This window comes from Sipha flava, unplaced genomic scaffold, assembly GCF_003268045.1.
Source record: "Sipha flava isolate LNK unplaced genomic scaffold, YSA_version1 250_pilon_pilon, whole genome shotgun sequence".
Classification (NCBI taxonomy): domain Eukaryota; kingdom Metazoa; phylum Arthropoda; class Insecta; order Hemiptera; family Aphididae; genus Sipha; species Sipha flava.
In genome coordinates this window covers 375,028-402,891 of record NW_020272902.1, presented here as the reverse complement: position 1 = coordinate 402,891, position 27,864 = coordinate 375,028, and the positions used below count along the sequence as shown (strand labels likewise).

The 27,864-nt window shown below is 24.7% G+C and overlaps 1 protein-coding gene across 3 annotated transcripts in view; it reads right to left on the bottom strand.

Moving 5' to 3' along the window:
• LOC112684463 (MTSS1-like protein) overlaps positions 1–27,864 on the bottom strand; it is a 36,676-nt gene that overhangs the window by 4,530 nt on the left and 4,282 nt on the right. For 2 of the 3 annotated variants that reach the window (XM_025556008.1, XM_025556007.1), the window contains exons 2-10: positions 22,786–22,847; positions 21,316–21,389; positions 16,885–16,969; positions 11,627–11,718; positions 3,692–3,918; positions 3,506–3,613; positions 2,285–2,461; positions 1,437–1,562; positions 953–1,292 (exon numbers count right to left, since the gene is read on the bottom strand). In XM_025556008.1, the coding sequence (XP_025411793.1) occupies positions 953–1,292; positions 1,437–1,562; positions 2,285–2,461; positions 3,506–3,613; positions 3,692–3,918; positions 11,627–11,718; positions 16,885–16,969; positions 21,316–21,389; positions 22,786–22,847 (1,291 nt within the window). The remainder of the gene's footprint in view (positions 1–952; positions 1,293–1,436; positions 1,563–2,284; positions 2,462–3,505; positions 3,614–3,691; positions 3,919–11,626; positions 11,719–16,884; positions 16,970–21,315; positions 21,390–22,785; positions 22,848–27,864) is intronic. The other variant, XM_025556009.1, reaches the window with a different exon arrangement.

Sequence of the window (27,864 nt, the reverse complement as noted above, 5' to 3'; positions counted from 1 at the left end):
CATTTAAAAATAAACTATTAATATTGTAAAACCATATTTTATTATTGTTTAATAATATAAGACTTTCTGACTAATGATATTACCAAAGTTAAGTCCTTTTATTATAATATAATATGGATAGATTAGTCTGTTTTTAGAGAGAAAATGTAATAAATTAAATACAACTAAAGTTATAATTTTCTTTTTGCTATTAAATCCAATATTAGGTCTTTCAATTTTATTTTAATAATATCCTACTTCAAAAGGAATAATAGCCATCATTAAGATCTGAAAATGACAATAGCAAACTTCCTAAAAATGTAAATCATGTTTTTCTTCATTAGAAGTAAAATGTAAATACAATTTTTAAATAGTCTGTTGATCCTAGCCAACTAATTATGTAGTTATTTAACATATACCTGCATAAATATTTTACACTCCACTTAAAAACTAATAAATATAATTTATTTATACTTTAACTATTAAATAAATACAATTGTGAACTTGTTCAATATATAAACCATACAAATTTGTTAAAGGATTGTTAAAAAATAGATAGTTGTAAAAAATAAACTTGCATAAAATTAACTGTAAAACAAATTTCCTATTGATAAAATATAAATTTATACATTCTATAACTTATGCGTAGTACACACATGAAATAGCTTTCAAAATATTAAAATAATCATAACATTAAAAAATATAAATCTATAACTTATGAAATAGTCAATAGTTATACATGCCAAGAAATTTAAGATAGTTATTGAAAGTTAGTTTAACTTTTTTTTTTCTTGAACACTTTTAGAGGTTTAATAATATAATTGTTTTTCAGAAATTTCATATCTGTCAATAAATTATAAAATACTATCAATAAAATGTTAAATAATTTTTTAATAATTTTCTAGGAAAAAAAAAATGAATGTATAAATAACTAAAACCCATTAATAAAGTAAAGAAATATATTTTTACAAACCAATTGTTTTTAATGAAGTTGGTTTATAACTCTTATGCATATCTCTGGATGGAACATCGGGTACACGAGCATAATCATCTTGTGGTGAAACAACAGGAGTTTTATCAACAGAAGAATCAGGTTGAAATGTATATGCACTTAGTGCTGGCCGTTGATAATGGGCACCACCTGATATTGTATGTGGCCTTGCATCATTCATAATAGCTGATGCGGCACGTTCAAATTGCAATGTTTCCTGAGCATTTGGCCATGTACCACATCCTCCCTCAGAACTAGCAAATGGTGTAGATGGTGTACTACTTTCCGCACTGCTACTATTGGAATCAGAAGAGTTAGGCGCCTAAAAAATGTTTATACATAAGTATATATTTATCGCGAATTATAATGAGTAAGTAAAAAATGCAGATCTGGTGTAAAAATACAAAAAATATCTAACAAAAGATTCAAATTCATACATCATTTGTTTTTTCATTCAGGCACTTACCATCTTATATGATTGTTGTTTTGTATATAATGCATCTTGGGATGTAAAACCTGAATCATGGGATGAAGCACTGCATAATCTACTAGGAGGTAAAGGTCCTTTACAACGCAGTTCATTTGATACTGGCTAAATTACCATAAACATATATAAAAATCATGCATGTAATAAAAAACTACATATAATAAAAAATTCTAAAAACTTAAAAAAGTGTTGGGTGTTGGATATTTTTAATAATAACTACTTATACAATATTAAAAGCAAAAATAAAAAATGCGCCATAAATATGAATCAAAACATTTTTCTGTATTAATTTTATATCAAACACAACTTATGTTAAAAATTGCTTACAATTGTTAAAAATGTAAATACAATTATTAAACCAATTTGAACCTTAATATTAAATTTTATATCAAGAATAATGGTGATAACGTATTTTTAACAACTAATGCTGAATCAAGGATAATGATTTTTTTCATAATATGTGATAATGGTATTCTTAATAATAATTAGTTATTGAAGTCATAAAAATATCATTAACAAATGAAATTGATATAAGTATCAAATAACAATAATAATGCGCATATTTATTTATTTTTAATGAGTTCCTTTAATTAATCCCTAACACTCATATGCATTAATTAAAAATAAATCACTGTTATTTTTATTTAAAATTGATATTATTAATTTCATAAACTATGTTATGTCCTGAAGCAATAACAGATCAAAAATACCTAATTAAACACAGTGCATTTTAATTAAAAATAATAACAATGATAATGATAGTAACACAAGAAGAAAAGACACAAACTTTTTTTTTGCAAATCAATGTTTGTCTCTGAAGTTAATACCTGAAGCAATGAGCGGCTCCAGTATTGATGACTTGGTGAATGTGTGCTGCCACTAGACCAGCTGTTTATTGAGTTGATAGAACACATACTAGACTTACGTGAACCCAACGAACTGGGACTGCCTGGAGGTGTTTGATGTGTCCATGACATATCACTACCTTTATAGTCTACCAACACCTAATAAACATTAGTCAAATAATAGGCAGGGGATTAATTTTATAAAAAGTTTAAAAAATAAAAATAAATATTTAATGAAATTAAAAAGTTTTAAGTATTTTATTATAAAAAAAGGTTATGTCAAGTATATAAAAAAATGTCATATAATAATGAATGATAAATTAACTGACAAGTAATGTTTTGTTTGATTTTGTTAATTTTAATGCACAGCATATTAATTGAACTAAATGTTCAACATAATTGCATGAATGATAAAATAAGTGATTAATTTATAAAACAATTCTTAGTGCATATTATAGAGATTAATATCACAGGATAAATTCAAGTTTAATCTTCAATAAAACTTTATATTTAATGTTACATCAATCATCTCATTTTTAACTAAACAAGATGTTACGTAAAATATACATAAAAAATTATTATTAAATGATAAATTTTATCATAAAATAAAAATATGTAAGGATATTTAAATTTATAAAATGCAACTGGAATATTTAACCAATATTTAGGATGGTTTGAATAAAACCTTACAACTAATAAATTTATTATTATTTATATATTATTATTATAAATATATTATTATTATTTATTAAATATAAATATATATATATATTCATTTTTAAATTTTTTTCTACATTGCACAAAGTTCAATTTTCAATTCATTTTTTTAAAAATATACTGAGAAAAATTTGTTTTTTTTAGCAAACTATATAAAAATATAAGAGCTTTTCTCGTCTCCTAAAACATAATTTTAAAAAACCCATCATTTTTGTACTAAAAAACTAATATCTTCTTAGTTCAGTGTTAATTCAATAATGAAATAAAAATAAAAATTGAATAATTTACAACTGTGTTTAATGTATATAAATTATAGAATTGAATTCTAAAAACAAAAAAATACATCAAAATGTCAAACTAAAAATGAGATAATACACTTAATGTGGAATAGTTTTATTTATTATTAGATTAAAAAAAAAAAAAAACGTTAAATTACACATACATTGAAAAAATAATAAGAATATTTTTAAAATACTTTAATTTTACCTGTTCACTAGCAGGTGGTAATGAATATGGTTCAGCAGTGTGCACTTCTAATTTATCCATAACTTCTTGTAAATGGGACAATTCCATTAGCATGGCCACTTCTTCTTCCTAAGAATACAATTAATATAATATATTATAAATAAATACAATTTTTCAACAAAGTAAAATAAATAATATTTAACTTACAAGTACTGGTTTTAAAAAAGTAACAAAAATACAATAACGACTTCGTTCTTCAATCAACGCTTCGCGCACAGCTCTCTTTTCTGTTTCTTCCAGAACAGCTTTTCTGTCCGAAACGTCTTGCAATGCTTTATGTAATTCATTCATTTTTGAACCTTTTCGTGCTTTCTTTTGCAAACGCAATGTATCCGTAGACCGTTTTTTTAATTCAGCCCTTGCTTTTTTATATTCTAAATAATCAAGATTAATAAGTTAGTTGCAATAATGACTATTTAAATTCATTTAATAAGAAATTAAATATGTGTATTATTATATGTGTGTGCAAAGAATTGATCGGAAGACTATAGTAGATTATAGTATGAAAAATAACTTTTTAAAAAAGTTAGTTAAAAGTCAGTTATTTGAATACTTTTTTACAATAAAAATAATAATACATTTATTTTTATACAAAACCCTTTATACACTTACTATAGTGTAATGTATTACTAATGTAATGCAATTACTATAATGTAACAAAAATATATTACGGGTGTTTAATAAATACAAATCAAATATCATACTACTTAAGTGAATAATAAGTAGTAATACTGATGAAAATTCTGGCAGTATTTAATAAATAATGCTTAAAAAAATAATATCAATAAAATCTTATTTGTTGAGGGTTTAGAAATATACGAGTATCTTAACATTTAACGATATGTTGCTAACTTGTTCATCTTATCAGATTAATAAAGAAGAATTGTACTTCATTCGAAAAAAATATCTAGGTTTTATATATATATATATATATATATATATATATATAAAATTATATATGCATTAAAATACATAAATGAGTATAATTTTCAGGTCAATAATTCATAATATTTTTAAAAAATATTACAATTTACTTAAACATGTAAACCTAACCTAATCAATAATTTTATTTAAATTACTAAGAGAAATCAAAAAATGGTCATCAGAGAGAATTCTATATGTATATAGGTATACAATACTAGTAATAGTATATAATTTAGCAAACCATGACATTTCCATTGTTTGTCTATATGAGTGCCAGTGTCGTTGGTTTGAATTGTTTTTATGCTATGAACAAAAGTGAGTGGGCACAGCACATGAAATATACACGCGTCGAAAAAAAAACCCATCAGATTTGTGGCCTGACACAACATCAGAAATAATAATAGTAATAAGAAAAAGCAAATTTTTCATTTATGTCCTAGATATTATATTTAGAACAAGACAGATGATAATGCGGAACTCCTCAAAAACCTAGTTATCATTCAACCACAAATACTTTAAAATTTAGTTTAATATTTTTAATGCGTAATTATTTAATCAAAAAATTAATAGGATTTAATATTTATTTGAATGATAAAATAAATGTTAAGTAGTCAAATCCTTGTATAAACCAAGATAGTATATTACACAACCAACAAATTTGTTATGTTTTATTTTACAATTTACTAATAAAAAGTAAATATATTGAATAATAATTGTTCATTAATTCAATATTATTAGAATCTTATCGACATAAGAAAAATATATCGTAGAATTGATTAAATTAGTGTATGATGTATATTTTCATCATAACACAAACTTTAATATTTTAAATACATAAATTCATAAATTTTGTGTAAGCAAATAAGTAAATAAGGAGTTAAGTATATAATTGGTAATAATTTTATTGCGATTGGTATTGTAAATATTAAAAATTTATAAATGATAAAATGTATATGATTATAAAAACCCATTAATTTTTACTTAAAATTAATACAGTAAAACTTGTCTAAGACAGAATCTCAGTGAACTAAAGAAAATTATTCTGATTATACAAGTTTCTACTATAATATCTATTATAGGGTCAAGTGAAGTCGGTTTCTATAGAACTCAGAGTCCCACCTAAGATAAGGTTTACTGTATACCAAAATATTAATATTAAATAAAAAGTATATATAATATAAGTATTTTGAAAAATCTATTAAATCCTAACATAATTTGTGTCTTTATGAGTATTATTTACTACAGGAACATTAAAGACCAAACGCTACATCAATAATTATGAATAGGTAAAATATATTATTAAAAAATTGAGTTGATAACGAATATGAAGATTACGCGACTCAGGTGACCTGATTACTCGAGAAACAATAAATGAGAAATAGAGCAGTGTGCAATAGTAATTACATAATTTTATAAATACATTATTTTCGTTTTATTTATGTTTTCATAATTCTTACATAATTTTTCCAAACATAATTTTAAATCTTAGAATTGAAATTGATTTGTTCTTAGACCACTGTCTTATTTCTTAAAATAAAAATAATGACATTCTGGTTTATTACATATTTGAAAATAAAAATATTTTAGTATGTACTTAATTAATTAAATAATTTTTAATTAATTCTCTAATATTCTTTTCTAGCAAAAATAAATTTTCCAATGACCTTTGATTTGATTTTTCGCAATCAAACATATAGTTTTTTACAATTAGACAAAATTTAACAAATGATTAATCAGATATTTTCAAATCCATGAATAAGTAATTTTCACCATGAACATTTCTTTTTTAGCAAAAAGTTATGCAATATTTATTGCCTAAATATTAAGTCTGCTACTTTCCTTTTCCTTAATATTTATTTCATTGTTACCAATTCCCTCTCCTATAAATAGTATTTTAAATCTGATAAAGATAAACTCATATACTTATAAAGTTATCCATATTCATTCTCCATTTTAAATTCTTAGTTCTTTCCTAGATCCAGTCTCAATAATCAATTTCTATGGATTCCTGACTCTCTATTTGAGTTAATGTCTCTACTAGTGTATGTATACTAGTACTATGAATTTAGTACAATGGGTTTGAATTAATTATTTAAATAAATATTTTAATATTTATATTTATGTTAATAAATTAAATTATGCATAATTTATTTACAATTAGATTAATTTTAATTAATATATAATTTAATTTTTCGTCAAATATATTTTGTTTTGGGTGTAAGTATTTTAACGTTTAAGGGATTACGATATATTTGCTTTCTTTTTTAGACGTATTCGTGTAAAACAATTATATAAAAATAGGTAGTCAGGTAATTTACTTTATTGAGGATAGAAAGCCAAATAAATAATATTATCATTCAGTTTCAACAAGAAAAAAATCGATAAACTTCCTATTTAACAGTGTGAAATTTTATCTAGACATGTGGTAATACATAAACTCTAAACGGAAAACAAGGTTGCCACCATGGCTTCGTATAGCCGACCGGTACAGTACGCCTACAACAAGCGTCTCGCCGACGCACAGATGTCGGTAGACAACTATGCTACCAACGTACACGCATTTATATGCAGGATCGACTAAAATTCATGTGAGCAGTGTTTTTGTACAAGTATACTTTTTTAATATGTTTATAATATGAGTAAATCTTATTGACCTCTCGTTCATACGTCCTCAGTATAATGTTTTAATAATAACTGAGGAGAACATGTCCAATTAGAGTACAGGTAGAACTAATGATAATTTCATACTTAAGGAGAAAGTAATTTATTTAATTTTTAGTTATCTTCATGGTCGATCATCGTATTTTTAGATACAAAATGCAATGAGAACAATCGATCTGAACACTCTAAACATCGGCAAAAATGAATGCGGATTACGAAATGACGTAATATTTTATATTCATAAGCATTATAATATATTCATAATCTATGCAGAAAATAATAGAATAAGCACATTTAATCATGTTTGTTGTTCATATATAGAATTATCATGGAGGAAAACGAACGATTAAATTAACACATTTATTTGGTATGATAAAAAAAAAATTATAATAAGTTTGTTGCAAAATCTAAGTAATAAATATAAAATAATTTCAATTAACTGACAGTCAGCAATATAAAAATGATAATAATATAAAAAATATAGTGTAAAATTGATACTAAGAATAATTCAGTGGTAGACTTCAGATTCTTTTAATCAATTTATGTAGTAGTGAAATAAAGTAAATTATATTAAATGTTTCAATGATCAAAATTATATTTTAGATTTTTAAAGTACATACATAATACAGAAGCTGATTAGTTAATTTTCGTTCAACTGTTGCACATATTGAAAAATAAATAATTATATATGAACGTAAGGGCTATGGCCCTTACCTAAATAAAGAAAATTCATTATTGCTCTCTGGGACAGACATGATCTGAATAAAACAAAAAATATTAAAAACTATTCATACTAATTTATCATTTTATGTCTAGTAGCATATCTAAAAAATTACATAACATAGCAACATAGCACAATTTTTAAATATCATTGTAGATATTTTTCATTTTTACTCAGAAATTTTAATTGGACAGTAAAATTTTTTATGTATGGACCAAGTCAGTTTGTAAAAAAAAAATTCGCTATTATTATACGTAAAGTTATGAGTATATAAAATTGTATAAAAAAAATTAATGTATAGTTAGTGGATAAATTATCTATACAAGGAGAATAATACAGATGTTAATTTAATAATAATAAATAATTTTAACCCCTATGGATTTTTAATTGCCGAGATTTAATTGTATTGATTAGCTACACCTACTCGGGCTCAGAATTTAAACTATTACAATTTATAATGGTTTGTTTTAGGAGAGAAATCAAAAGATTATATAAGTACATTTAATCGAATATATTTATCAATAATACAGAAAACTTATGATAGTTATTATTATTGATTATTAAAATGAAAGAAAATGTGCCAAGAGAATTAGTTAACTAATATATTTCACTATCTTAAATAAATAAATACTATTCCAAAAAAATTTAAAACTGAATAAATTAAATTGTATTAATAGGAATAATTTATATAAACGGAATATAGGATCAGTCAGTTGTTCATTGTTATGAGAAAAAAACAATTTACCAGTCGCCTTTAATTTTTATAAAACGAAAATATAAAATACTTAGCATACTTTACCTTAGTCATAAATTAGTCTGTATATGTATGCAAATTAAATTAAATAAACTATATAAATTTATCTTCAAAATAATTTACATGTTATTTACACTTTTTAGAAGCAAATAGATTAACAATTTAGTTTTTTTTAACTTATATAGGATGTCTCAAAAATAACGCATGATTTAAATCTGCTATAAATTAAATTTATTTCTTTTAAAAAATCATAACTAATATATCATTCTTTTCAGCAGAAGTTAAGGTTTAAAAGTGAAAAACAATATCGGGCATATGACCTCTCCCCCTTTACTAGCTCTATAGGTGATTATTCTTTCCGTAAATTTTATCATCACTCGATCACATTGCCCCATCAAGTTCGTTGAGGACACAACGAATTTCTTACTAAGTTCCAAGACATTTCGAACTTTATTTTGGTAAACTCGTAACTTAGTGTATCTCCTTAAAAAACAATCTCTTTGCAGCGTAAGAAGTTCCAAGACAGATTAATCTTGTTGGGTGGAGACCAAAGCTACCCACCTCGATCTTGCGACTTGACACCGTATTTTTTTCCTATAGGGATACACTAAGTCACATGTTTACCATAATAAAATTCTAAACGTCTTGGAATTTAAGCAAGAAATTCGTCGTGTCCTCAATGAACTTGATGGGGCAATGTGTGATCGAGTGATGATCAATTTTATGAAAAGATTAATCACCTGTAGTGCTAGGAGGGAGGATCATATTCCCGATATCGTTTTCACTGTTAAATCTTAACTTCTGAAGAGAAAGACATATTTATTATGTTTTTTTAAGATAAGTATATTTAATTTATAGCAGATTTAAATCCTGCGTTATTTTCGAGACATTCTATAAATACGGTTTTTAAATCACAATTATTATCATTCCAAACAATATTTTGAGTAACTGATTAGCTATAAGTAGGGCTCGGATTTCAATGCATTTGCATCTTTTTTTTGGGATGTCTTACGCGATGCTTTCCAAACTACAAATTTATTTCAGGTACTCCGTGTTCTACCCACAAACATTTTTTGGGACATTTTTTGCATTTTTTTTGCATTATTAGCGGATTTTATACTTTTTAAAGCATTTTTTGACGTTTTTAATGTATTTTTTTTATATTTTAGGACATTTTTTACCTATTTCTCGTATTATGACTAACTTCAATTGATATTGAGAGATGATTTTCAGTATATAAAAACTTTTTGGCAGATAATCGTCGATCATTCAAATTCCAAAACTTAAAAAAAATACTAATCGTACAATGCAATTCAAATATGTAATTTAATTTTTAATTCAATTTTTTATTTTAATTTTTTTTATTTTTTGTAGTGTAATGAAAATATAATTTCATTTTTTACTCATTTTTTAATATTAATTTGAATTTATTTAATAAATTATTCATTTTTTGATATTTTTAGGGCATTTTTTAAAGTTTTTAGGTCATAAATGCATTTTTTGAAAAGGCATTTTTTCGATATTTTTAGGGCATTTAAATCCGAGCCCTAGCTATAAGTTTTAGTTTTATTAATGGAAAAAATCAATAAAATCAGAAAATATACATAAATATATTATAAATCGAAAAGTGTAAATAAAAAAAATAAAATAATTTTTAGATAACTTTATGTAATATATAAATAATATAATAAATAATAAATAAAAAATAAATAAATTTCTCTAAAACAAGTGCTTTAAATCAACGAGAATGAAAAATATGAATAACGAATTTATTTCGACATTTTCTTTTGTTTGACATAAATTTTCGTCTGGATGTTATACCATGTTTGAAAAAATGTTGTAGTATTATTAACGCATTTTCTTTTTAATGGGTAGAAAATAAACTAAAAACTTTCATGTGATGACAAAATTTAAACTTATGTACACATGGTGAAGTGAACACACACACACATATATATAATTGCAACCCGACTTTTTTTTTTTTTTTATTATTATAGAGGAATAATAAAAATAAGTTATAAAGAAATTGTGCCCAAGATTTTTCCATGTAAAATAAGGTAATTGGATCCATGATTTGTCGTTATACAATAATGTCTTATAAATATGTATTATTTTACCAATTGATGAATTACATTGATGCGATAAGAATAAGTCTCAACTTCAGATCGACTTTTTAACATTTTTATTTTTTCTTACCTTGAGATCAACAACAATTGAGGAACACAATAAGTAAAGTAGCCAAAATGTTATATACAATAACAATACAAGAATTATTATAGATAAATTATGTTTGTAGTTATCCTCTAATCGATTATGAGATAACAGAGAAATTAGATTTTATACATACCAAACAATATTAATAATACATTATTAAATCATTTACAAGTAATAATGTATTATTAAGTATTATATATTATCCATTAGGACGTACGTACATGAGAAATTAAAAAAAAAAAAAGTAATAGAAATACTAAATTAATAATTATTCAATTAAAATAATCTATTTCACTACTCATATTTTAACGCGTATATTTGGCGTATGTCTATTTGCAATTTAAAGTTGCATACAAAATAATAATGCGCACATTATTATATGTGATATTAATGCACATAAATTTCATAACTGACCATAAGCATAACATTCAAACAATTATTATACTGATATATTAACTCATTAAAATATAAAATTAATTAAAACAAAACCAGTATATTTGATATACATAGATGACATTTTACACAGCTCATTCAACATCAATAATTTTTGCTTTATACTTTTTTTTATTTAATATACCTACTAATTAATTATTAATGCGACTATTTATTAATCACGCCATGACTTAAAAATCTAAATCAAACATTTTCTTTCCATAGTTTTCATAGGTACAGATGAAATAAATTTTATCATTTTTTCTTTTATTTTGAACATATTTTTAGCGTGTGTATACTTAATAAGTTCTATAAAGTCTAGATTTTAAAATGTCATCATATATTTAAATGGAGAAATAGCATTGGGTTTATTTACCTTTGGCATGCTCTTTGTCCAAATTGACAATAGTCTTCTTCCAATCTTCTAGTTTCTCTTGAAGCGGAACCACCAGACAGTCCATTATTGCACTGCAAATTTAACAAAAATCAAGTTAGTTCCGGTTACGCTCAACTCCTGTCATATGAAACACACATTCCATGTAAGTAGTGAGATAAGATTCTTGGTAGATTATATTATACTGTTATGTAAATTTAAATTGAACTTTATTTTTATGATAAAAATGCAAAACGTTTAAGTTTAATATAATTATATTTTGCTAATATTAATTATGTTAATCAATAAAGAAAAAAACAAACATAATATGTACAATTTATAATATGACAAAAAAAAAAATTTAAAACTTACACCTACTCACGCTTACTTTGAATAATTCGTTCAATTGAGATTACAATTCTAACAAATTTATAATCGAAATGTTATACGAATAACGAATATAAATACATTATTGTAGTAAATTTTTAAATATTTTGAAATGAATATTATACTAATAACTAGGGAACGGATTTCTATGCATTTTGCAAATTTTTTTGGTTAGTCCAAAAGATTGCTAAGTGAGATAGAAATCCGTTTCACATACTGGAGATTAAAAATGCACTACTTTTATTTTGCATATTTGGGCATTTTTATTAATAAATGCATATTTTAATATTTTAATATATATTAATCATATTATTGCAAATAAAACAATTATTTTTTTTTTTTGCTAAAATTGCTAATATTTTATTACCTTCATTGATTATCGTATTTTAAACGTTTCTTATACCGCCGCCTTATACCGATTTTTCGTTTACACAGCTAATATCTACCATTAAGTTATACGCACGCACGTGTTCTGTATACACACGACTCATCTACACAAGAATGACGTTTCGATAAAGTATTGAATGGTTAATTAAATTAATTTAATGAATCCCTGGTTTTCCTTTATCACGCCGCCGCCGCCGCCGTTCCAATTTATCTGGCAACGACTATACACCTCTAAATGTTTTTGATGAAGTAGTATTCACTAGTGTGAAGTGAAAACCGTCAACAAGTGTAATATTTAAAAAGTGTAAATTAAAAGTATATATTTTAACTCTTAATTAATTTCTTTTTTTACCTTCATATATTTCTGTACTAATGTATTAAATAAATAATAAAAAAGATAAATATATAAATTGTAAAGCATATTTGTATTATAAATGCATATTTTTAAGAGCATATTTCAAGGTTTTTTAGAGCATATAAATTCAGGGGCGGCCTGGGTAGGCACTAGCCCAGTGGGCAAATTTTAGAAAGTGGCCTAAGACATAAAAAAATAGCTCTCACTGCATTCGAAAAATGTCCTATACACATTTTTTGTTTTGGGTCATTAGCATATGTCTTCAACTCAGCATTTCTTTTGAGTCGAAGTTTCTCTACTCCTCCCTTAGATTTTTTTTGGTTTGTATTCATTTTCAAAAATGAATAGATTTGTATTTTAAAACTATGATTTTCAAAACTAATAATTACTGTCATAAAAAAAACTACACATTGCACAGAACTACATACTCAACTACACAAGGAAGTGGGGTATTTAGAAATTTTTTTTCGAGGGGAGGGGGGTGTCATACCTAATAGTGAAATCATTTTATAAATTAGTACAAAATGTTCTTTATCAACTTAATGTTAGGTTTTTTTATTAACTGATTGAAATCAAACTATTGACATACTACAACATAGAACACAAGAATTCAGTGGCGTATTTACGGGGGGGGGGGGGTCCAGGGGTACTGGACCCCCAGAACCTCTCCAAAAAATAAAAAATTAACAACAATTCTTACATATTTGCAGAATTGGCTATGTTAAACATTCACAGGGAAGTTAAAATTACTGTTGATGAAGTGATAGAGGAGTTGGCCAAAAAATTGAGACAACTGAAATTTATTTTATAACAATACTTTATAATATATTATGCTAAATACAATATATAGGTACATATATATAATATTACATAAGACTATACGATTACATTATATATTTAGTTCAACTTCCTCCAAAAACTGCACAGGGACGTAACTATACAATATAATATATAGTTTATATTAATTATGTATAAACTGTGGACCCCCCCCAGAAAAAATTGAAAATACGCCACTACAAGAATTCAACATATATTTTTATACATATGCTTAAAGTTATACTTATATTTAATATTTTAACTATATTTTTATAATATCGATAATAATAAAATCGATTCTTGTTATAATTACATTTACAAATTTTAACAACTTGTCATTTATAACGTTATAATCATTATTATAACTTTTCAAGCCCTACCGATTTAATCGAATTAAATCAATGTGTACGTAACAAATAGTTTAAATATAATATTAATACTGAGCACCTTCACTGGCTTCACTTCAATTGATTTAAAATAAGAATCCAATGTTTTTAATTTTTTTTTTTTTACTGGCTCCATTTTAGTACTCTTTCAATACCAACTCAACAATTAAATGAAAATAAATAAATGAAATCAAACTAAATTAAACGTATTAATCGTATTTTAAATTAATTTATGTTGCGCATAGATGCATAGTGTATACTGACAACTGACAAAACGTTATAGGACTAGGATATTCTTATCTACCGATAATTTCCCCGCATCAGATTATTTATATACCATACGTATGTGGTCGATTGTTATTATTATTATCCGATTACAATTTAATTATTAGCAATATTAATATTTTTTATATATATATATTTTCATTATACTTTAATACTTTATTGAATAATCAAACTAAAATTATTATATGACATATCAATATATGTTTAAAATTTGACGTTTTCATCTATTTTTTTTCTGGGGGTGGGGAATTCCCCCGGCACCCCTCCCCATAAATATGCCACTGACACAAGGTAATTATTTAAATCTATAGGTCGATTATTTATTGCTTATTGAAGCACGCATGAGTGTTATAATATTATATAATAAATTCTATAATTATAAATAATTGTATCATATATATATATATATATATATAACTCACTTTCTCCAACATAAGTTTTGCTTAAAGGAGAAAGATAATCGAAAATTTTACTCAATAATAATGTATGTATTTGTGTCTTTTTCGATTAATAAAAAAAAAAAATTATCAAATTACCACATTAGTGGTGTTGCTGACCGTCTTTTAGGGAAACCTGTAATTATTATTTGTAGTTTTTAAAACAGATAGCATGGACTAGCTTCGTATTATCATTGATTATGGATAGTATCCATAATCAATGGTATTACCACGATGTGGTCATAACGGTTTAATTATAAAATGTTATAGGCCGTCCAATGAAGTAAAGGCCCGCGTTATCTAAGTGATATGTACAAAATTTATTGATTTGTAAAAATACATATATTGTCTATCGTCCATAAACCTATGTTCTTGTCTAGTAATTTATCTGTAATCTGTTACTAAATATCGTAGTGTTTAACCATTTTCATAGTATTCAATAACAAAAAATACACAATAAATACAGGGGCACATCCAGAGTCGGGGAACTGTGGGTTAAGCCATTTCAAGAGGCAATTTATTAGGGATGAAACTGAATTAGAAATTAATACCTTGTATAAAAAAAAAAAAAACACTATATGCTCATAAAAGCGTATAAATATATTTATATTACATTTTAGAATTAGTGATACCACTGTTAATGATTTATTTACGATTAATAAATATAATCCAATCTTATCGGCGCAACAAACGTACGGAATAAAATATAATTTACTTAACTTTCTACTAAAACGATATAATTTAAAAAATAAATTATGAATTGAAAAATTTTAAATTTTGAATATACATGCATTCATTTTTCAAGTAACTCCGATGGGCCAACTGTCCAAGAGTCCAAATTAAGGTCTAAAAAGAGAAAAAAATTCCCAAGAGGCCAATTTTGTCAACAAATATTAACTGTGGGTCAGCTGACTCCCTGAACCCCCCCCCCCCCTAGATCCGCCCCTGAATAAATAAACAGACCGGCCCAGTCTGCCCCTGATATTATCTTTTAAATACACGTTTACGGTTTATTAAAAGTTGGAAAACATTGGAAACAACTCCTATCCAGTTTATGACAATCGTTATTACGCGAATCTTATAAACTTTATTTTAGGTTTATTATATATTTTTATATATATGATCTTTATAAAACAATTTTCGTGATATCGATACCATAAAAATTGAGATCATAATCAATAAAAAACCGTTAAAATCGTTCCTATTCACCCCAAACTACGGTACATTGTATTTGAGATACAATTTTATGTTTTTATAAATAAGTTCTGTAAAGTATTAAATATACAAATATAAAATTATAAGTATTTATTTAATTAGATTTATATTATTATTCCATTAAACCTATTAATAGGTAACTTATAGCCTATAGGATAAGTAAATTAATTAATGTTTTACTATCTTTAATGTTATTATTTAATTGGGTAAAATGAAACGTTTTATGTTTTTTATTTACAACATGACATCAATATTCATTACTAATCCTTGCATGTTTTGTTCCAAAAAAATATTTTATTGATAGTCTATCGTATGGGCGAATTTAAGGGGGGACGAAGGGGCGATCGCCCACCCTCCTGAATCCGTATTTAAGAAATTGATTATATAAAGATACACAATTCAAATTTTTTTTATGTAGATCATTTATAACAAAATCAAATTACGCGTGGCTGTGAATACTGTATTGGGCTTTTTGTCGGGTCCATACTTAGTGAAAAATCAAATAAAATATAAAATAAAAAGTGTAACTTTCAAAACAGAGACAGGTGTTAAAAATGACTACACAAAAGTCGATTCTAATAAGATCCGGCATTAGATTAAAAAAAAAAGAAAAACCACAAATATTAAGGATTCACCTGATTTAAATATTACCAACAATTTTACTTGTAAATTTTGAACCTGAATTAAAGAAAAAAATTTGAGCCCCCCCCCCTAGAAGTAAGTCTAAATACGCCCTTGGTTTATCGTCCACAAATATTAAATATATAGGTAACCATAATTTTTTAAATATTATGAAGTCGGCAAATTTAATCAGTTGCCCCACTCTTTCAAAAGCTGAAATTACGCCCCCGTATAAATCCGTTCCCTACTCATAATTAATAATAAATTATAATTAACAAATGTTTAATTTTTATGTTTAAAATGTAACTTAATACCAGACAATTCAGAGCGTGCATTGTATATTATATAATATATGTTATTTATATATTTTACCTTGAAAATGTTTTCATTCTAGCTTCGACAGCTCTATGACGAAGGCACATTCTGGTCAACGCAGTTCCAATTTCTTTAGTAGCTCCTATAAAAATAAACATTACGTAATTAACAAACTCATAACATAAATCTAAAAACTAAATAAAAAGTAGAAAATTATTTCAACTAAACACCATATTAAATAAAATAAAAAGGTTAATAATTTTAGGGTGGCCTCTTCTTTTTGAAAAATTCTCGATAACACACAATACAGCTAGCACTCACGGCCATCTCATGATCCTAAAAATGGTAGAACTTACTATTGTATACATATTACAGTCAAGCACGTTAGCCGAATGTTTCAAACGACAGAAAGAATAAGAAGAAACATTAATTTCTACCCACCTTAATCAGGTTATAAGTCTAGACTCAATCACAACTTTCCAGATAATTAAAATACATAATGATCAAATTTGTACAAATAAACATAAATCATACCTATTTGTAGATTTAAGTGTAATATTAAATGTAATTGTATTGCTAAGTTTAACGGCTATAGTTATTTTAAATGTATTTATTTAATAAGTATTTAAAAAGTAAACAATTTTGTTTGATTATTTCTATTATTTAGGAAACCTGTAATTACTGAAACTAGTGTTGGATAGTACGATAGGTAGAATACGAAGTGTTTAAATTTGAAAAACATTTTATATAATCTAGTAAATGTTTAAGTAGAAAATATAAAATACATAATATATAATCAATTTGTATTTATTTTCCCCTAGATATTTAGTTGGAATACGAAGTGTTTATATTTGAAAAACGTTTTATATAATCTAGTAAATTTTTAAGTAGAAAATATAAAATACATAATACATAATCAATTTGTATTTATTTTCGTCTAGATATTTAGTTATAATGGTTCTACATACTCTAATTCATAAGACGTAAAAAATGATTTATGCTAAATTATTTTATTTTATTATTTAGAGTTTTATAATACAGTGTTTCTAATAACAATATTATTATATAATTAAATAATATTTTACTAAATTTTGGTCCATAAAAATAGCAAAAAAATTGTTAATCATTAAAATTGTAATACAATTTTTATTTATAATTTATTTTCACATTAACTATTCTTTTATTTAAAATATGATAAAAATTAACTTTTAATGTATCTGCCTATAATAATGAAGAATATATAAAACAATTTAATAACGAAAATTATTTAAGTAAATTATTATTAAAAATAATACTTATAATAAAACATTTAAACAATTCGTATTAAGATCATACACTGAAACATTTAAGAATAAGAAATACGATTATCATTTTTGGGGTACTGTTTGATATATTTTTTCAAAATGAGCATTGTGTACTTGCATAATTATTTGAGGGTCATGTGAACATTTAGTAGTGGGGTGTTCCAGGTCGTAAAATTAATTTGGGAGGGTTAGAATCCCCCGGAAAATATACTGAGAGCCCTCTAATCGAGGGTGACTATCTAGGGCTGAAACGGCTGACTAATCCGAAGAGTTCAAAACATAAAAACTTAAAACCTGATGTTGCTTATGCATAACGATCGTTCAAATGGAAATCCTTTCCGGAAAGGAAACAATGCTATTTAGTGGATAATAAACTATTTTATATGTATTGTACCTACAGCTGATGATTTGCTCTAATGGTTTAATTAAGCTAGAACTATTTTAATTCTCCAATGAATAAGTATCAAAATATTATAATATACTTTTATTTTATTATAAATTATTGAGGCATTTAATATAGTAATTAATTAAGTAAACAAACAGTATTTATCAAACCCGTTCAATATCCACTTACGTTTTAGAAAAATTGTTTATTAATTTGAAATTGTTTCAAAATAATTTTATTTAAATAAAATAAAGAAAATTCGATGGCATTGCACAAGTATATGAATAGGTAATTCATGACGTATATTATTAATTTATAAAAATCCTTTAGAAATATACACATTTTACTGAAGTACGCAAAAAGGGATTGGAAGCTGTTTTCTAGTGTTCCTTTTCAATGTATCGATTCATCTCTTAATATGATAAAAAATATGTAAACTGATTTAAACAAATTATGAAGTCTACCTGGGAATAATTTATTCATACGCTTCATAAATTTTACCCATATAAATCCTACCAAAATCAATTTAAATTTAAAAAATTAACAGCCATTTTTTTAAAACGCATAGTAAAAAATTAATAACGATAATTTTTAGAACTATTGGAAATAAATAAACATCGAAATTCCTATGTTGCGTGTGTGTAGAATGAGATTACCGAACATTTGATAGAACTTATTAATAAATGTAATTATAAACCATTTAGTTGTAATTGATGATTCCAATTTTGTCGAAATACAAGATATATTAAATTTATTAAACTTAAAATGCCATATGATTACACTAATTTGAATCATAGAAGTAAAATTCCAAACAGTACTAAACAATTGCATAAACTAAAATGATACATTTAATGAAAAAATGTCTTTTTTAATACTGAAAATTTTAATTGTAATATCAAAATAATAATTTCTTAGAATTTAAATAAAATAACGGTAATCAAATTATTATTTAGTTTACAAATATCTGAAAAAGCGGAAAATTGTTACATCTAGAACACTAATGAATCACACTATATCATATAATAATCTTATAAGTAAAATACTAATACTATATATAATGCTTCGCACAGAATATGAAATATTTAAAACATAAACTGATTAATAATGGCAATTATCGGAATTTTTAATTTGAAAAAGTTAATATTTTTAAAAATAAATAATGTGTTAAAAGTTTTTAGTTCACAATAAATATGTATTTACATTCAAGGGTTAAGTTATTTCAGGGTTATACAACCACACAATAAAATGACTGTTCATCCTTTGTTCATAATTATTTTACTTTTTTGCACTTTTTTGCATATACAGAAATATATCGATTTTTCTGTTTTAAGGGCTAAAATAGGATGCAGTTATAGTTAAATACAAAGTATACTATGGGTATCTATACAATCTAACTAAATGATAGAATATACATTTTGTATCAGTTAACTTGTAAAACTTATTACATTATGTTATACATTAATTGTAAACATAAATTAAACACTGAAGAATCAAAAAATAAGATAATTTAAACACCGTTAAATATTGTATACTTTACCAGTAATATTTACAGCAATATTTCATCCAGGCAAACATTAATAGTAGAAATAATAGTAAGTAAAAATGTATAATTTGTTTTATTGGATGATAAAATCATTTTTTTATTGACCAGATTTTCTCAGTTTTCTTTTTTTTAATACATAATGTGAAATATATTTTAAAGCAGAAAAAGTTTACTATAATAATTAATACATATAAAATACGTCAATACAGTACGGAAACTGCTGCAATACGCATATAGAATATATAACTATAAAGTATAATACTAAATATTACAAAATTTTTCATCTAGAAAATGTTAGAAATATTCTACCTAAAAATAAAACTGCCAATCAAATTATTATAAATTATTTTCCTAAAAACGATAACCTTTTTACTTATTTCCCCAGGCTACTTTTCTATCATTATTTACTATTTTCATACAATTATTATATGAATATTATTTTAATAATGAATACCCTTATTTTTATCATAATGTATTATATTGATTATATTAAAATACAAATCAGAAAAATCACTAGTTTATTTAATTACGAGTACATATACTTCAAAATATAGGTACTGCTAAAATTAATTTACATTATAATAAAAATACTAAATATAATTCATATAACAGCTAATCGTATTAGGAAAAAATAACATATCTCTACTTTAACCTTAAGTAGTAAAAAATATTTAAATTACTAACAATTTTGCCAAAAATCAAAACGAAATGATGTTAAAAAAAAACTGAAAGCAAAAGGGTGTTTCATCACGTTTTTTTTAAATAATCCATTTTAGCAGATGTAGTATATAGTTATATCAATAAATACATTTTTGTTTAATTGCAAAAAATTCATAGTCTGTATACAAATATTACAATCGTTTTGATTGTAAGATGCTGAAAACTAAAAAACTATCCGAAGGAGCATGCTAAGTCATAATATATTCCTTACAGGCAAAATTATTTTAATTGTTTTATCAATTGATTTTTGTAATATTCCCACATACATCTAAAGTTTTACTAAAAAAAAAAAAACCGAAACCTCACGCAATCAAGTCTTTTCGATTTTTAAGCAATACAAACTTTATAATGTTTCCATAATACTTTTTATTTTCCTTCTAACTTTGATATTGATTTTTATTTTCTTTTAGTAAAATAGAATGAATAGGAAATTAATTAATAATAATTAAAAAGAAAAACTATATTTCATCCCTAGCTAACAGTAATATCAGATTTTATAATATTATATTTTAAAATAAATTAAAAAAATAAAATACCTCTAGCATTGGTAGCAGCATCAGCAATTTTTTGAAAAGCATCAAGATAAATTCCAATGGCATGAATAGTTGCTCTGCAAAATTATATTAATATAAATAATAATTATAAATGAGTAAAAATTGGAAATATATACATTCGTAAGTACAGTAAAATACCCTAAAACTTATAAAATTGTTTGGGTTGAATATAATTCAATTTTAATAATGAATTTCTATAATTCCTCCATAAAGATATGTTCTAAAAGTATAATCCATAATTATTATTTTAAATCTGATCATAATACATTTTAAATTTAAAAACAATAATACAGAACTAAGTATAAACTCTATTAGATATATTAATAAATCAACCAAAAAATTCAAAATCTTATTTATTCTGTACAGGATCAGTACCGAAGCAACCAAATATTTAGCTCCGTGAAAAATTTAAAAATGCGCTCTTATGTATTATTAGTTTAAAAATATTATAATTATTATTTATTATTTTTCAACTATTGTATCAATTAATATAAAGGATTTTGAAGTTTTAGTAAATAAAATACACTACATTGACGTGATGCAATTCTTAATATAAATTGCAAATTTTTAATTTTTGCGTCTTCCCAAGAATTGCACGCGGGACGAAAGCACTTCTTGCCCACCCTCTCTTACTACAGCTCTGTACAGGATATAAAATTAGAATGTATTTTTGGAGATTAATAATTTTATGAATATATACATACACTTGCTAATTTAAAAATAATTACAGGTAAGAAGTTGATGAGAATATGTAATACAAAATAAATATTAATATTAATTTTAGCATAAGCAAATTTGTCCATGTAAATATAAAATATATTTATAACTTTAAAAGAACATAAATTAAAAATAGTTGCATTAAATAACATAATAATATTCAACTATCTGAAAATAAAAAGTCAACGATACTAGGAATAAGAAGAATTATATTATTTTAAACTGCTTTAAGACATTAAATTCTATAATGTACATATAATAAATTATATTATATATATATATATATATATATATATCAATTAATTAATACGTATATATGTAAAATAAATGAAAAAATATGAACTCGCATTTTAGAATTCAACTACATACAAAATCATTTTATTCTACATAACTAAATAAATCATGGTACACTGGTATAAGTCACTAGGAGATCCTAAATTCAGCAAAATCAATGTAAGATATTTAATACAATTATTTTCTTAATGAAAACAAAAATATCTTTGATAAATTGTAATATAAATAAAAATATACCCGTACTATTAAATACTAATGTGAATGTGCAGTGTAGAACACTAAATAAACTAAAATATAGCAATCCAAAATAATAAATGTATTTATAATGTACGGATATAATATATTATTCAATATTTTTTTCGATTGGTCAAATAAATAATAATCATGGATTCTGCCACTAGGTTTAAAATATTCCATTAACTTTTGAATAATAACACTAACCGAAGACAAGTATGAAGTTTTGTAGCTTTTGCCATGAAATCTTCCCATAATGGAGTTCCATTCTGAAAAACAAAATATGATTAATATACATTCTATGATTATAAGTAGAGCCCGGATTTATATACATTTGCATATTTATACTAAGTGTATATGTCTATAGAGGTCTAAAATGTCCACGATTCATATCACACCAAATTTAAACACCAAATATTTATTATATTGCATATTTTGCATACTTCGAGGGTTATTGCATATTTATCCATAAATACATCTAACATGGATATTTAACAGGCTTTTAATAAATGAACTATTTTAATTTACAGTAAATTTGCAATCGCCTCGAATAGAGCACGAATAGACATGATAGGTATTAAGTTTCAAAAATATTATTTTAAAAGATTTGTATTTTTTTTTTTTTAATTTCCTATTAGTTTTTTGAGAATAAGTTACTTCAAATGATCTAAAATATTTATTTTTAGTTTAATTTTTTTATTTATATTCTCGTTTTTAAGTTTCTTAAATTTTTTAGATTGATTTAAATTATTTGAAATATAAAGCAGTGGATCATCATTTTTTTTTTTTTTATTTGATAAAATATTTAGAATTTTATTTGGTATAAAAGTGTGGGGTTTTTTTTTAAAAAAAAGACACATTTTATAAAATGTAATATAATGTACATAATTGCATATTTAGCCACTTTTTCTTTGCATATTTGCATCATATTTGACACTTTTTAAATGTATATAAATTCGGGTTCTAATTATGAGCAATAACTTTTAGAAGTTAATATGTATAGTAGTGATTGAGAAAATTCAGACTTCAATAAAATATCGGGATATATTATTAGTCGAGGAAAAGAAATAAGGATTTTTTTTCTTAACTTAGTAGATCATCAGAGCAAATAGATTACAACCCTATTATATGTATATATCTTTTAAGCTTATATATGAATAATTATCTATAGATAAAAAAAAATGCATTAAAATATCAGTTCTATTTTTGAAATGTATTTTTAACAATTAGGCGATTTGATAAATAATCTCTCTTCAATTAATTATTTAAAAATAAATAGATGAAAATTCTTGCTAGTAGATGGGTTAATGCAAGGTTTTCGGGGGCGATAAACTATTGTCAATAAGGCGGTAAATATTTAAATTGCTATCCAAATTATTCTGGTAAAGATATGTCCCACGATTAAAAGCAATTTTAAAAATTATTTTTTAAATGAGTTGTATTTGCATTGATGCATAATTAAATTTAATTAATTTTTGTACAGAAGCAATAATATTGATTAAAACTAATAAATCCATAGGTATAATTTAATAAAAAAAATCTACATTAGAAGTTTAAACAATGAACAATGTTCTAAATTCATTAAGAGTTACACCTGATCTAAAATTATGCAATATAACTTATTGAAGGAATAAAAATATAAATTATTTAAGGTATGTGATAATAAAGAATAAAAAATATAATTTATTATATATGATATATATGTATACCTACCAGTGGCATACTCACGGGGGGGGGGCATAGGGTTTGAACCCCCTTCATTGGCCGTATTTATATTAAAATTATTCCAATAGTTTAATAATAATTGATTATTGATTTTATTGATTATAATTTAGTGGTTTATACGTCATTAGTTACCAGTATCACGGTTATCAAATTGAATTGGAGCACGACAATAGAATATGTTCTATGACACGACAGCGCTATCAATTTAACAATTTGGTGATAATTTGTAATAATGTGGTTTTTTAAAACAGTATAAAATTTGTAATTATTATGACTATGGGGGGTGTGGGAAGCAGAGCCCCCACTTTTGTATTCTAATACATTTTCAGAGCCCCCATTAAAAATTCCTGAGAACGCCACTGATACCTACATATGTATTATATTAAATAAAAACAAAATTATCAAACTGTTTAAGGAACATAGATATCCTCAACCTCTTTCAAACACAAATTGTCAATACTTTTCAAACTCGAGATGATGTAACTTAATTTAATGGATTACATTGGTATTTAATTTTTATTTATATATTATATCATGTTTTAGTAATCACGATATATATAAGAATATATGTACTTAGATAAATTTATGAAGGTTTTTAGCATTGATAATATAATGTAATAAAATCAATATATCCAAATAGTTCTATATAATTACATGATACACATATAAAAGTAAAATATTTAAGTATGAAAAGCATATTAAAATCACAAATTCGTACTCATAATGACTCGCATTCATTAAACCTAAAACGGGACATATTTTTTTAAAAGCATTTTTAGTGATTTGACTTTAATTTATAATAGAAAAATAAACGTCAATAATAGGATATTCTAGTCGTTTATTACACCTTCATCTTAGTGTTACATGTCAACGTAATTAAAATTATTTCCATTTCTAATAATTTTATTTTTGTTAATTTTAAATTTTAACACGTAATTTCATAAAACGAAAACGAACACTGACTAATAGTTAAATAATTTTTTTTTGTCAAGAAAAATGTTTTCTTACAAAAAGAACAGCTAATTGCCTCGCTACCTAAATATCACTAATATCCGGGCCAATATTTATAATATTCTTAAAACAAGAGATGTAATTTACTAGAATATCTACCTATTCAGATACCTTTTATTTGAAATTAAATTTTTCAAAAAGGAGTTTCACATTTCCTTCTCTAACAATCTACCTCTCACAGCATCTTTTTTCACAGCTGAATGCTTCGCTATAACTGAAACACTCAACACAATCTCATCTTTACCTCCAAATAAATATCTCATCGCCACTGACTCTCTGTCCTGTCTTCAAGCCCTCTCCTCTAACGTTTTCAAATCACATCTCTTTCCTCTCATAATCACTATCAGACATTTTTTATTTCCCCTTACGAAATCTGGCTCGGACATTCAATTCATATGGGTACCAGGCCACACTGGAATTGCGGGAAACGAATTCGTTGACAAGCTAGTTAAATCCTCTGCTTCCCTCAGATGCCCTCCAAGTACGAAAATTCCATGGTCTGATTTTATTTCCATCCTTAGGAACTGTACATCTAATCTTTGGCTTAGACACTGGGGTTCACTTCCTCTATACTTCGCCACCTGGTACAGAAAGATATCTCCAACCATACCAACACTACCATGGTTTCATAAACCTCAATCTTTCTCGAAAATGCATAACATTGTACTCCCACCTCCGGTTTGGTCATACACGACTTCCTTCTCATTCCTTTAAACTGTCACTGGACGATTCCCCTCTCTGTACACTACACAATGACCCAATGGTCTGTGATATTAATCATCTACTCTTCATCTGTCCCAGCTTATCAACACATCGTGACCACCTATTATATATTTTGAATACCTTCAACATCCCTTTCGACCTTATAAGTATACTTTCAAACCAACAAAAAAATATCTTTTTCTTAAAAATCTTTCTTTAACCATTCAGGCTTTTTAATCTAATTTTATATTGTACTGTTTCTATGGTATTTGTAACTGTAATTGTATTTTTAATTGTAATTGTTGAAACTAATTGTACCCACAAAGTTAAGGAAAAAAAAAATTCAAAATAATAAAAATGAAAAACATGAAATTGCAAATTTTTATATCAATGAACAGAGTCTTAAGTAGGTTAGCGGAGCAAAGAGCAAATTAATAAAATATATAAAATACTGACCTTGAACAACGTATACATAAATATATATTCACAACTATTATAATTTGCTTTCATTTAAACATAAACGAGATAATTCTAAAGAGTAACATATATACCAGTAAATATGAACCTGTAAAACAAAACCAGTTTAACTTCCTGTTAGGTATTTATCCAAAGTACTTATTTTAACCTGAAAAGAATCAATAAAAATTTAAATATGAACATAACATAATAAAAGAATGAAGATAAATAGGATTTAAACTAATTATTAATGGGCAATCATTTCTAAAAATTCAGAAAGTACCTATACAAATTTAGTACAACTAAAGCCTTTTATGGATTGAAAATTAAAACACACATAAATTATATTTATTAGTAAATTTACGAAAACATTGTTAAATGTACCATTCTAAATTATATATGTATATATGTATATGAATGCTGATGTAAAAATAAATTTTATATTTCAAAACATAATTTAAATATTTCCAAATTAAAATCTGTTATATTATCATCTAATAATCTTGTTTCTACATTTTAATAATTACTAGATTCTATTAAAACCAAAAATAAAATAAAGACGACTAAGAGTTGAAACGATACAACTGCTGTAACATTGTATATAATAATATAATACAATAAATACGGGAAAAAACCGGTTACTTGGCCATTTATGGCTACCTATCATTTAACTGTGACCACTAAGAGAAACTAATAAGAGTTAATACTATTAGTTACTAAGTATAAACGTAATAGATCATAAATGATGTTTCAAAGAGTTCAAATTGATATTTTTTCCTATGACATATTCTATTAATGAAATATGAAACATATGCCATCTATAATTTTTTATTATGAACTTCAAATTAATTACGATATACCACAACAAAACCATCAACAAATTGATTAAGTGCATTGTTAAATTCAGTTATTTGAAACATAATAATGGATCACAAATCAGATATAAAGGTGATTGACAGAATATAAAAGGTAAGAGTAATGGGTAAGCACAGTATTGATTACAATTAAATAGCAATTAGGAATATAATTTGAATTAAAATAACGAATGATATAACTAGATATTTATTTAAATTTAAAATGATTTTAGTAATAGAACTGTTGTAAGGTTAATTTTACTATGATAAAGAACTTTTAACATTTTTTGTAAAACTCATATTTTTTATTAAAAAAGATAAATAATTAAACCTTCTGACATTTTATTAATGAATTAAAAAATTATCAGAGACCATTAGAATTAAATTAACGGTTTGCACCTTTATTTGGTTTAACTGACCAAATAATACAAAAACAAACTGACTAAAACCATGACCTAGGGCAGCGGTTACTAAACATATTTGGGTCATACATTCCCAGAACAAAAAAAATTATTTCCACCTCCCATGAATGAATAAA